The 14317-nt window shown below is 48.5% G+C and overlaps 1 protein-coding gene and 1 non-coding gene across 2 annotated transcripts; one reads left to right on the top strand and one right to left on the bottom strand.

Moving 5' to 3' along the window:
* Positions 1 to 815: 815 nt before the first annotated feature.
* Positions 816 to 932, bottom strand: LOC133089335 (U5 spliceosomal RNA). Its single transcript, XR_009700698.1, has one exon. It is a non-coding gene; the product is annotated as a U5 spliceosomal RNA (small nuclear RNA).
* A 2410-nt stretch (positions 933 to 3342) lies between these two features.
* On the top strand, positions 3343 to 10796 carry LOC133087200 (armadillo-like helical domain containing protein 1). The gene is made up of 8 exons (XM_061184006.1): positions 3343 to 3367; positions 9057 to 9191; positions 9421 to 9543; positions 9642 to 9714; positions 9860 to 9989; positions 10082 to 10159; positions 10336 to 10417; positions 10492 to 10796. The coding sequence occupies exons 1-8, from the start codon at positions 3343 to 3345 to the stop codon at positions 10608 to 10610; spliced, it is 765 nt and encodes a 254-aa protein (XP_061039989.1). The 3' UTR covers positions 10611 to 10796.
* The last annotated feature ends 3521 nt before the right edge of the window (positions 10797 to 14317 follow it).

Raw genomic sequence — 14317 nt, 5'->3', positions numbered from 1 at the left:
CTCACGTACTGCCTTGAAAGACCTTTGCAGACAAATAGGCCCAAGCCTCCACTTGAATTCAAGACCTAACCAAAGCCAGGTTAAGCGGATACTCTACAGCTAGCAACCGTCTATTGCACGATTGACTTGCTCCGTGCCAGGCCCTGTGCCGAGCACAAGAAGCAGCTCAAGTTCATGCGTGGTGGTCTTCAACGTGCAAACATAAACCCGAAGCCCTAGGAACAAAGTGCGTTCTGCAGCTCCGTGAGTATATGAATTTCTTAAAACCGTGGGGCCGCTCGCGCTAAGGAAACGGTGGGCGCTTGTCTCGCGTCTCCTCCTCCCACCCACGGGTGCCGCCTTCCTCTAACCAGGATCAGTGTCACCGCCCCACGCTACCACACGACTCCGCGCGCACCAGCTTCATTTCACCGTTCACACCAGATCCGCTTTCCGCAGACAACCTCACAGGAACGGAAGCCAACACCTTGCTCCCACAGAGGAGTCCAGCTGCTTACGAATAACAGCCAAAAACCGCAAGCACGGCTCGCCACTGTACTTCACTGGTCTCGCGCCGCCAACCCATGTGACTCCAGACGCTTGCCCGGGTTCCGAAACCACACGGACATCACACACCTCACCGCGAGAACACCAACAAAACACCCATCAAGGTGGAGACACGACAAACTGAAAATAATCGCTGGACAAAACCAAATCGGGATACACCGGCACAAACACGATCTCCAACCAAATCAGAACCGCCTTACCACCCTTTCCAGAATGGAGAACGCTACCAACACACACACAACATTTCTTTTTCTTTGCACAAACTTATTAGCCTTAGTGAAAACAAGGCCTCAAAAAATTGACGAGAAACTCGGAATTGTTTCTCTCCACGGAAATCTTTAGTAAAAGGCGAAAGATTTATGCGTTCTGAAGAGAAACCAGAGTATGGCGTTATAGCCTCGCACACAGTCCTCGGCTAACGGTAAGTCCCGAGTCACCAATGGTAACTATTTACTCGCAAACAACGAGTGAGTTATGCCATTATTTCAGACAATTCTCTGAAAATATCCTGATTTCGAGCGGGGGCGGGAGTCAAAAGAAATACAAGAATCTAGCCTTTTGAAAGAAGGCAAGACCCTGAATGCAATGCATTGTGGGTATGTAAATGAAGCCGAGTCACCAACCTCGCGCTTCGGCAAATGCCTTCGTTTATTAGTTTTCCTGCTCGGTCTAGAGCCACCACCAGGGGGCGGAGCAGAAGCCAGATAGGACTATAGTCGCCGAGTCCAACCAGAAAGTCTGTTTTTTTTGTTTGTTTTTGTTTTGTTTTGTTTTCAAGATAATTTCACAGGTTGGGTCAGATTTCCCTTTTTTTTTTTTTAGTCTTTTTTTTTTCTTTTAAGTTTTATTTATATATTTATTTATTTATTTTTGGCTGTGTTGGCTCTTTGTTGCTGCACGTGAGCTTTCTCTAGTTGCCGCGAGCGGGGGCTACTCTTCATTGCGGTGCGCGGGCTTCTCATTGCGGTGGCTTCTCTTGTTGCGGAGCACGGGCTGTAGGCGTGCGGGCTTTAGTAGTTGCGGCACGCGGGCTCTAGAGCGCAGGCTCAGTAGTTGTGGCGCACGGGCTTTGTTGCTCCGTGGCATGTGGGATCTTCCGGGACCAGGGCTCGAACCTGTGTCCCCTGCATTGGCAGGCGGATTCTTAACCACTGTGCCACCAGGGAAGTCCCAGAAAGTCTGTTTTATTTTATTTTATTTTTTTTAAGGGACGACATTTATTCCTTTTCCAAATGTTACAGTAAGACCAGGGGGAAGAAAATGGTCTTAGCAGTTAGAAGAAAAAAAAAAGTGCAAATCTGGGGTTTGGCCGTTAAAAGTTATTTACAACAATGTGGGGGGAGGGAAGACAAGAAGTTGTTTCACATTACAGACCTCCCCCCAACCCCAGAGCTTAATACTTGCTTACAAGTCAAAAAAGAGACACAGTTGATTCACAAGCTGGAGGTTGCAACTTGAGTAAGACATTTAGATAAACCTAGGCGAGGGCAGTGTCCTCCCCAGCCCAGGTGCCACTGTAGGCACAGCACAAGAGACTACAAACAACAGGGGAAGGTGGACACTCAGGGTTTGGGAGTGTAGGCAACCCCACCTCTGGCTCAGGGATTTGGGGAGTAAACATAACCTACTTGGAGAAGAATTGGGGAAGACAACCAGCAAACTGCCTTCTGCGCGGCTGGGGACAGGGAAGGAGGTAGGGCCAGGGGCAGGAGAATTTCACATCACTAACCTAACTTGGGAAACTGCAAGGGACCATCTTCAACTGGCCTTAAGAGGAAGAGCAGATGGATGATGGTGTTGCCGAAATATCAGCTTCCCTGTGCACCAGTGCCGAACAGAAATACGGAGACAGAGATTTTGGAGGAAGAGAGAGATGGCTTCATTTTTCTGCCAGGCAGAAGGGAAGACACAGCAGGCTAGCGCCTGAAGAACTGTGCCCCCATCTCCTTCGGGAATCGGAAAAGATTTTATATGTGGGGCTCGCAGTCTGGGATATATGATAAGGATCAAAGTAGTGAAGGTCTTGCATTCTTCTTCTTCCTGCGTTATTTCAAAACAGTCACTGCTGGCATCAGGCAGCCCGGTAATTGGGTCGGTTTGTCTCTGGGCTGTTGGCCTGCGACCTTTTTTCTGAAGTGCAAATGCTACAGGGGGTGATTTGCTACAAGGCAGTGCAGGATGTAATTCACATAGTGTTAAAGAGTCATAGGTTCGGGATGTCCCTGGTGGCACAGTGGTTAAGAATCCACCTGCCAATGCAGGGGACACGGGTTCGAGCCCTGGCCCGGGAAGATCCCACATGCCAAGGAGCAACTCAGCCCGTGTGCCACAACTCCTGAAGCCTGCGCGCCTAGAGCCCGTGCTCTGCAACAAGAGAAGCCACCCAGTGAGAAGCCCGTGCACTTCAACGAAGAGTAGCGCCCGCTCGCCGCAACTAGAGAAAAGCCCGCGCGCGGCAACAAAGACCCAACGCAGCCAAAAATGAAAGTAAATAAATAAATTTATTTTTTTTTTAAAAAGTGATTCAGTGGGGAATTCCCTGGCGGTCCAGCAGTTAAGACTCAGTGCTTTTTCTGCCGCGGCCCAGGTTCGATCCTTGGTCGGGGAACTAAGAACCCACAAGCCGAGTGGCACGGCCAAAAAAAAAAAAAAAAGTGATTCAGTGAATAAATCTTCATTTTGCCAAGGATCCCCATACATCATCAAGGAGCAGACACATAATCAGTGAAGGCTCAAGCATTTAGTGCAAAGTGAAGAGGCAGAACCAGGGAGTTGTCTCCTGGAGCGCTTGGTCCCATGTGGGCAGAGAATGCCATTGGTGGTCAGGGAATTTCATTAAAATATCCTCATCCATTCATTTTTTACCCTGAAGGTTCACCTAGCCACTTCTTGCCGCAGGAAAAGCTATCTGAGGCACAGGTTGGCATTTTTTCCAGGGCATCCTGGCACTAAGGTGCCACCAGCTTGTGCCTGGGAAGAGCCCAGCTACTACTGAGAGCTGTGCTGCAGCTGACCAGGCCCCTATAGTCAGATACGAGGAGGAGCCAACCACTCAGACCCCAAAACCAAGCAGCACTAATTCAAGAAAAAGGAAGAAAAGGTTTCACAACCAAACAATAAAAGAACAAGTGAGAAAGACTTGGGGACTGCAGGCACCAGGCTATAGCTGCCAAGTGGCCACAGGCATCCCAGGCTGCATTTTTATCCAGGTGGGAGAGTGTTTGGGTGAAGACCGGGAGGCTCAGTGTCCTGGTCCCTTTCCCTCCACAGGGTTGCTGGCTCTGTGATTCCAAATTAGAACCATATCTGAGCAATAAGAGGTTGGGGTAGGGTGTAGTTGGGATTATGAGGGCTACCTCAGGAGACCTGGATGAAAGGGAAAGTGCAGAAGCAGTGGCCAGCTGTTTCTGAATCAGGTTGGCCCACAGAGGAAAGGGGCTGGCCCACAGAGGAAAGGGGCTGTCCCAGAGGCCTGTCCCCAGGGTACCAGGCACTGGAAGGGGTGGCACCAGACATCCTTGAGGATCTTCCTCGTGGGAGAGTAGCTCTTTGATTCTGTGATTGGGAAGAACAGGCTGAGACCAACTGGGGTTCATTCCAGGAATGCAAGGCTGGTTCAATACCCCAAAGTCAACCAATTTTATCTACCAAATTAACAGACTAAAGAAGAAAATTCACGTTATTGTATATCAATCATTGCAGAAAATGCATGTGACAAAATTCAAAACTCATTCGTAATTTAAAATTCTCAGAAAAATAGGACTAGAGAAGAGCTTCCCCGGGAATTCCCTGGCACTTCAGTGGTTAGGACTCCACACTTTCACTGCCAAGGGCCCGGGTTCAATTCCTCGTTGGGGAACTACGATCCCACAAGCCATGCGGCACGCCGGGAAAAAAAAAAAAAAAAGAAGGAAAAAAAAGAAAGGGTGAGAGAAGAACTTCCCCAGCTTGATAAAAAGCATCTACAAACAAAACATCTACAGCTAACATTATACTTAATAACGAAAGACTGAATGCTTTCCCCCTAAATTCAGGAACAGAGCCACTGTGTCTGCTAAAGGATTACTTCTAGCAAAAGAAAAATAATCCTAGCTCAATAACAAAAAAACAAACAACCCAATCCAAAAATGGGCAGAAGACCTAAATAGACATTTCTCCAAAGAAGATATACAGATTGCCAACAGACACATGAAAGAATGCTCAACATCATTAATCATTAGAGAAATGCAAATCAAAACTACAATGAGGTATCACCTCACACCGGTCAGAATGGCCATCATCAAAAAATCTAGAAACAATAAATGCTGGAGAGGGTGTGGAGAAAAGGGAACACTCTTGCACTGTTGGTGGGAATGTAAATTGATACAGCCACTATGGAGAACAGTATGGAGGTTTCTTAAAAAACTAAAAATAGAACTACCATACGACCCAGCAATCCCACTACTGGGCATATACCCTGAGAAAACCATAATTCAGAAAGAGTCATGTACCAAAATATTCATTGCAGCTCTGTTTACAATAGCCAGGACATGGAAGCAACCTAGGTGTCCATCATCGGATGAATGGATAAAGAAGATGTGGCACATATATACAATGGAATATTACTCAGCCATAAAAAGAAATGAAATGGAGGTATTTGTAATGAGGTGGATGGAGTTAGAGTCTGCCATACAGAGTGAAGTAAGTCAGAAAGAGAAAAAGAAATACAGTATGCTAACACATATATATGGAATCTAAGGAAAAAAAAAAAACGTCATGAAGAACCTAGTGGCAAGACGGGAATAAAGACACAGACCTACTAGAGAATGGACTTGAGGATATGGGGAGGGGGAGGGGTGAGATGTGACAGGGTGAGAGACTGTCATGGACATATATACACTACCAAATGTAAAATAGATAGCTAGTGGGAAGCAGCCGCATAGCACAGGGAGATCAGCTCGGTGCTTTGTGACCACCTCGAGGGGTGGGATAGGGAGGGTGGGAGGGAGGGAGATGCAAGAGGGAAGAGATATGGGAACATATGTATATGTATAACTGATTCACTTTGTTATAAAGTAAAAAGTAACACACCATTGTAAAGCAATTATACTTCAATAAAGATGTTTAAAAAAATTTAAAAATTAAAAAAAATTTAAAAAAAAAAAAAAAAGAAAGAAAAATAATCCTAGGAGACAATTCTCTACAGGTCTTTCACGTTTCTGCACACCTTGTAAATGAAATACTTACTGTTCTTTGTTCCAGACTATCTTTTCAAGGATGTTTGTTTAGCAAACAGCTTTGGAAAATAAAGATAGTTTCGGGACTTCCCTGGTGGCACAGTGGTTAAGAATCTGCCTGCCAATGCAGGGGACACAGGTTTGATCCCTGGTCCGGGAAGATCCCACAGGTCACGGAGCAACTAAGCCTGTGCGCCACAACTGCTGAGCCTGCGCTCTAAAGCCTGCGAGCCACAACTACTGAGCCCGCGTGCCACAACTACTGAAGCCCGCGCGCCTAGAGCTCGTGCTCCGCAACAAGAGAAGCCACCTCGATGAGAAGCCCGCGCACCGCAACGAAGAGTAGCCCCCGCTCGCCGCAACTAGAGAAAGCCCGCGCGCAGCAACGAAGACCCAATGCAGCCAAAAATAAATGAATAAATAAGTAAATAATAAAGTCCATAAATTTAAAAAAAAGAAAAAAGAAAAGAAAGATACTTTCCCCTTTAGAGCAAAGGGCAGGCATGCTTACTGAGTGCTATATAACATTCAGGTTCTCTGAAATCAGGGTTCCTCTTTGCAATAAAATCCATTGCATAAGCAGGCATTCATCTGTGTTACTCCCATGGGACTTGGGGGCAAAGGGAACTGACGCAAAAAGAGAAAACCCATATAATCAGTATGAAGACCGTAAAAGGAGACATCATTATAGATGGTACATTCATTAAAATCATTTTTTTAATGACATAATGAAAACTTCTTGCAATATGTTTGAAAATTTAGATGAAAACAGCGAGAAAATATAATTTACCAAAACATACTCGAGAAGTAGAAAACCCAAATTGTCCTCTAACCATTAAAGAAAATGAATCAGTAATTCATTTTTTCCATAAGATCAGAAGCTTCAGAGAATTCTATCAAACATTCAAGAAAAAAATTCTAGTCTTAAACTCTTCCAGAGATTAGAAAAAGATAGTACATCTTTTCCAAAAATCCCTTTCACGGATTTTCCTGGAGGAGCGGCCGTAGCACAGGAATAGACAGCAGTCTTGGAGAGTTACAATCAGTTAAGGAGAGAGTGGCAAATGTAGCTAAGTGTACTCTGGTCTCTCTTCAGATCACTTGTCCTTTTTTTTTTTTTTCCGGCTGCGATGGGTCTTCGTTATGGTGCGCGGGGTTCTCGTTGCAGTGGCTTCTCTTGTTGTGGAGCGCTGGCTCAGCAGTTGAGGCACGCGGGCTCAGTAGTTGTGGCTCGCGGGCTCTAGCGCGCAGGCTCAGTAGTTGTGGCGCACGGGCTTAGTTGCTCCGCGGCGTGTGGGATCTTCCCAGGCCAGGGCTCGAACCTGTGTCCCCTGCATTGGCAGGCGGATTCTTAACCACTGTGCCACCAGGGAAGTCCCAGATCGCTTGTCTTTTACCTTTTACTAAAGATTTTGTGGAGGGGAATGTGTGGGAGGTTGCCTTCTCATCTAAGAGGGAAAGTTTCCAATGTTTCATCTATTAGGTATGACCTTTGCTATAGTTTTTTCTAGATAGCCCTTACCACACTGAGATTCAGTTTTTTCAAACTTTCTTTCTATTAAGATGATATATGTGCATTCCTAGATGGCACATTATTCCTTTTACATACTGCTAGACTCAATTTGCTAATATTTTGTGTAGAATTTTTGCATCTATATTCACGAGTAAGATTGCTATATAACTTCTCTAGAGCCTCACTTACAGCTGGGGGCAGGGAATCAGAGAACCCAGTTCCCAACCTACAACTTAAACTTGGAACTGCTTTCTAAAACAACAAGTTGGCTGTATCTTCTGTTTCTTAACTAGGAACCTCTTTATATTTCTACACATCAGCCATTTGTCTTTGAAAACCCACATATTTACCCTTATTTAAGTAAAACCTCAAAAGATTCCACTACCAATTCTCAAGTGTTTCTCTCCACGAAAGTCTTTGCCAAGACACAAAAGATTTCATTAAACTGGGGAGAAATGTGTATGTGTGTACCATGCATGCCCATCCTCCCATATACTCGTTGGTCCCCCAACGTTTGTGGTGCCTTTGTACCTACCAACAAAAGCCTTTCTTCCATTGTAGAGAATTACCCCTAAACATGTTCTTACTGGGTAAAAGCTCCTGACAAGAAAATAAAAGGTGGGACTTCCCTGGTGGCGTAGTGGTTAAGAATCCACCTGCCAACGCAGGGGACACAGGCTCGCCCTGGTCCGGGAAGATCCCACATGTCGCCGAGCAACTAAGCCCGTGCGCCACAACTACTGAGCCCGAGTGCCACAACTACTGAAGCCCCCGCGCCTAGAGCCGGTGCGCCACAACAAGAGGAGCCACCGCAAGGAGAAGCCCGCGCACCGCAACAAAGAGTAGGCCCCCCTGCTCGCCACAACTCGAGAAGGCCCGTGCACAGTAACAAAGACCCAACGCAGCCATAAATAAATAAATAGATTTTTAATTTTTTTAAAAAGAAAATAAAACATTAATTTCTGTTTTTCAAACAGATAATACTGTTAATATTTCTCACGTAGTCTACACTGCATTCTGGTATGCAGATGAACTAGTCAGGGAAACAACTTTGCCCTCGAAGTAAGTGGAGAGGCCAGCAGCACTTGACTCTGCAGCTGGGGGGACAGCTCATCTCCAAGCCCTGTCTTCCATGCAGCAAGCACTTGTGTTTACCCGCTGTCCTATCACACCGCATTACCTGCCCCCTTCCAGCTCTGCCTGTCTGGGGTTCTTTTCTCTTTACAGAAATATTCAGTCCTCTGCCATCTTCCCAGGCTCTCCCACAGCCCACCCACCCCTTTTATAGCACTTCTCACCAAACTGTTCGCCGGGCACAAGAGGCGTCCTATGCAGATTTGCCGAAAGGCTGAGTCAATGCTAGATGGAATGAATGACTGCGAAGCAGCTACAGAAAATGCCCTCTTTAAATTCTAGTCCCCTCCTCCTTCCTAACCGAATCTGTCCCTCCTTTTGCTTCCACCACTTCCTCGCTGTGGTACCTTAGGCAAGTGCTTTACCTCTCTGTGCCTCATTCCCTCAAATGTCCAATAGGGATAAGTCATCATGCTGTTGCAAACTGAAGCTCGTTGGTCACAGGGATCGTCACTGGGACACTGAACGGAGAGCCCTCAGCACAGAGCCTAGGCAAACAGGGCCTCAATAAGGGTTCGTCAGGAAGGAAAGTTTCTCTAAACTGCTGTCTACCTTGCCTCCTTTCTCATTTTCTGCTACACATCCCCACCCACTTGCTCTGTCTCCCTCTCACCCCTTGTCTTTCCCCATCCTGTCTCCCTTTGAAGACCCGCGGTCCTTCCCTCCTCCACGAAACCTTCTAGATTCCTCAAAGCCCTTTGGCGGCCCTACCTCTGTGGGGCCTCCAGCTCTTTTCAGCCTCTCAGCCTCCAACCCTTCTTCCTCCGGCTCTGGCTGGTTCTGTGAGTCCCAGGGGGCCTCGGCCTCCTCCTCCCTCTCCCCTTTAACCACGAGCTCCAGAAGGGCAGGACTGAGGGGTCGCCAGCCCAGCTCCCCCCACGCCTGGCACAGTGCTGGCCAGTAAGAGGTGCTAAGAAAGGTCGATAAAGAGTTGGGGGGGAGGGGGTGCTGCTTCCTTGCGAGGGTGGGGAGTGGAGCAGCGGGCCTCTCCAGCGCCCCTGCCTTCCCCAGCCATCGAGCTGATCAAGGACCTGGTCAACTACGACGTGTGCCCGGCGCTGCTCAAGGGTCTCATGGCGCTGCTGATACCGTCCTTCGAGGAGACCAGCAAACAGCAGTCCCAGATCGTCAGCGGTAGGGATCCGCTGGGATCGGGGTGGTGGACCCCGACGGGGCAGGGTGGAAGACGAGGGCGAGGGGTCCTCCAGCCTCACGGCCACTCCCTCTTGCAGACTCTTCGGTTCTGCAGCTCACCGCCCACCTGCCGTTGTTCTTGCAGCAGGCCGCGGCCGCCAAGGCCATCGGGTAAGCGGGCAGCAGGTAGTGGGCGGATGCGGCAAGCCAGGCCCGGCGCTGCCCCGCGGACCCCAAGAGCGCTCCGGCCGCCGGAGGGTCCCACGGGGCCGCCGCAGCCCGAATCCCACCCCCACCCCACGCCACCCCCGCCCAGGATCCTGGCGCGAGGCAACACGAGCCTAGCTGAGGAGATGCTGCCCCTGCGCGTGGTGCACAGCCTCGTGGCCGCCATGGGCAACGTGGACCACAGCAACAGCCAGCGGCAGGCCAGCCTCACGCTAGAGGTGCGCTGGGCGGCCGGGCGGCGGGCGGCGCGGCGGTGCGGCGGGCACAGCGCGTGGGCACGGCAGTCACGCCCCCTCGCCCGCCCACGCAGTACTTTGTGCAGTTATTCCCAGTGGTGGAGGAGCACGTGCGCAGGTCCATGGGGGAGGAACTCTACAAGCTCTTCCGTGTAAGTGCTCCCGCCCCGCCGCGGGCTTCTCCGCCTGGCACCCTTCCGTCCCCTTTCCTGCCCTTCCAGTCAGGCTAAGGGCCTGACCGCAGCCTGCAACCTCCATCTGCCCACGCCCAACTCCAAGTCCAGGCTGCCCTGGCATCCAGCCCAGTTCCCCTTGCTCCTGTCCTCAGAGCAACGCCGAGGACTTGTACGTGAAAATAGATAGCATTCAGGAGGACATCTTGGCGGCCAACAAAGTCAATGTCACCAAAGGTGAGTGGGGTGTGAGGGGGCCTGGAGCAGAGGTGCGGCGGCACCCAGACTCAGGCTCATCTCCCTGTCCCCAGAGCTGTATCTCAGTGGCCTCTCCGACAGCACCATGAGCTTTTACTTTGGCCATTGTAATCAGGGTCAGGTGGCCTACATCACACACTTCCAGAAGGAGGCTGTGGAAGAAAAGGAGTAACAGAGCCTCCAAGGCAAGCCAGGAAGCCAAGGCTGTGTGGCAGGGAAGCCTGGCAGAAGGAAGGAGCCAGGGCCAAGCTCCGGTTGACTCCTCTTGGCCCTTGGTGGGAGGCTGGGGTTCTGCCCGCCAGAAGGGGAAAAGGAGAGCTGGCTGGGAAGGGTTCAATAAACAAACAGTCTTGCTATCTATCTGGTGTCCGTGTGGGGAGGGCAGAGGGAGATCTAGTGAGAGTTATGACGATGGGTCGGGGTGCCCCTGCTCACCAAGGAAAAAAGCTGGTCTAAGGGGAAGGACCACCAACGTCGTAGAAGATTCAAGGGCACAGCCTGAGGAGCGGGCCTTACCTCAGCTCCCTGCTGGCCCCTGCGCTCTCCCCTCCAGGACACCACACCCACCTGGTTTTTCTCCTGCCTCTCCGGTTGCTTCCTTTCATTCTCTTTTGCTGACTCCTCCTCTTCAACCCAGCTGCCTTCAACGTGGAGTGAGGCAGGACTCTGACCTGGAGCCTCTTCCCTACGTTTACACCCTGGTGATTCCATTACTTTAAATACCACTTCTGTGCAACGACTCCCACATTTCTATTTCCAGCTAAACATTTCTACCTCATTGTGCTGTCGACGAAAAATTTAATCAGTCGATCTAAGAAAGCAATGGAAAATTTTATTCGAGCCAAATTGGCGGCGTATAAGCCGGGAACAGCCTCTCAGAAAGCTCCAAGAACTGTTCTGCCTGTGAGAGGTCAAAGCACAGTTATCCAGGGCTTTGTACGTTAAATGACGTACACAGTGACATTCACACAATCCAGATCTACACCTACAAAGCAAGTAATGGGTCATGGGTCATCAGGGCCCCTTACAAGATCAAGAAGGAAGGTTATCTCCTAAGGAGTTATCTTGTTGATACTAGGAGAATGTCGCTCTTTACAGTTGAGGAGGTATTTCTGCCGGTGGGGAGGTTGGTTGATGCATGATGCAGATACGCAATGCACAGTAGAGGGAAGAGAGGAGGCCACAGGGCAGAGAACATTTTTTATGTTCAAATTTTCCTTGACTTGCCTTAGAATATGGATTTGTATTTCATCAGTGTCCAAATCTGAACTCCCAGTCCTGTGTCATCTTCCCCAACTCAACTGATGGCAACTCATCCTTCCTGCCACTCAGAACAAAATCGTGGTATTCTCCTTGATGTCTCTCTTTAACCTCTGGATCCATTCTGTCTGTTGACTCTACCTTCCAAATATATCCAGAATCCAACTATGTCTCACTACCTCCATTGCTAATACTCGGGTCCAAGCCACCAACATCTCTCCTCTAGATGACTCTGCTTTCTGCCCCATTCTCTTTGTCGACACAGCAGCCAGAGTGGTCCTTGTAAACTTCAGATTCTGTCACTCTGCTCAGAACCTTGCAGGGCTCTCCATTTCACTGAGTAAAGCCCAAGCCCTTACTGTTACGGCCTCCAGGGTGATCTAGTCTCCCATGACTTCTGAACTCTCTCCTACGTCCCTCTCTCTTCTTCACTGGGCTCCAGACACATTGGCTGTGTGGTTCTTGAAGTTGACAAAACAAGCTCCTGGGGCTTCCCTGGTGGCGCAGTGGTTGAGAATCTGCCTGCCAATGCAGGGGACACGGGTTCGAGCCCTGGTCTGGGAAGATTCCACATGCCGCGGAGCAACTAGGCCCGTGAGCCACAACTACTGAGCCTGCGCGTCTGGAGCCCGTGCTCCGCAACAAGAGAGGCCGCGATAGTGAGAGGCCGGCGCGCCGCGATGAAGAGTGGTCCCCGCTCGCCGCAGCTAGAGGAAGCCCTCGCACAGAAACGAAAGACCCAACACAGCCATAAATAAATAAATAAATAAATAAATAAAAACAAGCTCCTGCTTTAGGGCTTTTGTGCACACTTTTCTGCTGAACACTTGAGAGAGGTTCTATTCCTAGAACTCTCACCCCAGGTGTCTGCATGGCTAACTCCTTGACCTCCTTTCAACTCTTTACACAAAGGTATCTTCTCAGGACTTACCTGGTGGTGCAGTGGATAAGACTCCGTGCTCCCACTACAGGGGGCCAGGGTTCAATCCCTGGTCAGGGAACTAGATCCCATGTGCACGCCACAACTAAGGAACTGGCGAGCCACAACTAAGGAGCCCGCCTGCCGCAACTAAGACCCGGTGCAACCAAATAAATAAATAATTTTTTTAAAAAACAAAGTTATCTTCTCAGGGAGGGTTACCCTTTTTTAAGTCGCATCCCACACTACCAACCCCTATACTCTGACCCCCAACCCCTGCCACTGCTGTTTTTTCCATAGCACTTATTTATGTGTTATTTATTTATTGTCTGTCTCCCCACCTGAATGTAAGCTCCAGCAGGGCAGGGATATTTGTTTTCATTACTGATATATCCCAGATGCTGAGACCAATGCCTGGCACATATGAATGAACGACCGAGTTACTGTGAGGGAATTGTCCCTCAAAGTCAGAGGACGTGAAGTCAGATGGCAGTAATTCTCCAGGATGCCACAAGAGGGCATCACCGGCCCCGATCTTGTTGGTCAAAGGCAGCCTAACTTACCCCAAACTGGGATTCTGAGCCTCAGCTTTCCTCTATTTGGGCAGAGGGAGGAGAGAAAAGTTAACGAAATATCGGTATGTCTTCCATAAAGCTAAATGGATTTCCTGTTTTAAAGACGTGTCCTGTCCTTTGGTGTCAAGTCACTCTTACTGTTTTTAGTCTTGGAATGGCCTTTTTGTAGAATCATGATTTTTAAAATTAGTACCCCAGAAATTTTTTGGAAATTTTAATAATTGGAAAATCCAAAAATCTGGAAACCACTGGTCTAAGATGATAAGAGTTTAATAACAATGGAACTTTTAAAAAAATGAAATCTTAAGGGACTTCCCTGGTGGTCCAGTGGCTAAGACTCCACGCTCCCGATGCAGGGGGCCCAGGTTCGATCCCCGGTCAGGCACCTAGATCCCACATGCTGCAACTAAGGGTTCTCATGCCGTAGCTAAAGATCATGCATGCCGCAGTTAAGACCTGGCTCAGCCAAATAAGTAAATATTTTTTTAAATAAATAAATAAAAATGAAATCTTTAGTATAATACAAATATCCAATACAAATATACGTTACATGAAATTTATCACTATACGTTTATTGTCCCCCAACTTTTTATTCCCAAAAGTTCAAAACTACAAAAAGTTGAAAGAATGAGTACCTATGACGCATTTTCTTTCTCTCTCTCTGTTTACTGGGCTATTTGAAAGTTTCCGATATCATGACCTTTCACTACTAAATATTTCACATTACGTGTCTACTAAGAATAAGGCCGTTCTCCTACATAATTACTATATCATTATTGTGGTAGTGTGAGTCATAGCCTCCAAATACATCCACATCCTAATCCCAGGAACCTGTAGATATGTTACTTCACATGGTAAAAGGGATTTTGCAGGTGTGATTAAGGATCTTGAGATGGGGAGATTCTCCTGGATTATCTAGGTGGGCCCCAGGTAATTACGAGGGTCTTTATACGGCAGGAGGATCCAGAGTTAGTTCGGGGATGACACGACAGAAGCAAGAGATTTGGAGTGCAAGGAAGGGGTCACAGGCCAAGGAATGAAGGCAGCTTTCTAAAGGCAAGGGACCAGATTCTCCCTTGAAGCCTCTAGAAAAGAATGCAGCCCTGTCAACGCCTTAATTCTACA

Source organism: Eubalaena glacialis, chromosome 3 (assembly GCF_028564815.1).
Source record: "Eubalaena glacialis isolate mEubGla1 chromosome 3, mEubGla1.1.hap2.+ XY, whole genome shotgun sequence".
In the NCBI taxonomy this organism is placed as follows: domain Eukaryota; kingdom Metazoa; phylum Chordata; class Mammalia; order Artiodactyla; family Balaenidae; genus Eubalaena; species Eubalaena glacialis.
The sequence above is the reverse complement of the archived record's forward strand: the minus strand, read 5'-3'. Positions and strand labels throughout refer to the sequence as shown.

Excerpts from the sequence above, each read along its gene's own strand:
- LOC133087200 (XM_061184006.1), top strand. The coding sequence starts at position 3,343 with ATGTGGGCAGAGAATGCCATTGGTG. Across the intron at positions 10,160-10,335 it reads AACTCTACAAGCTCTTCCGT|AGCAACGCCGAGGACTTGTA; the intron begins GTAAGTGCTCCC and ends TCCTGTCCTCAG. Across the intron at positions 10,418-10,491 it reads CAAAGTCAATGTCACCAAAG|AGCTGTATCTCAGTGGCCTC; the intron begins GTGAGTGGGGTG and ends CCCTGTCCCCAG.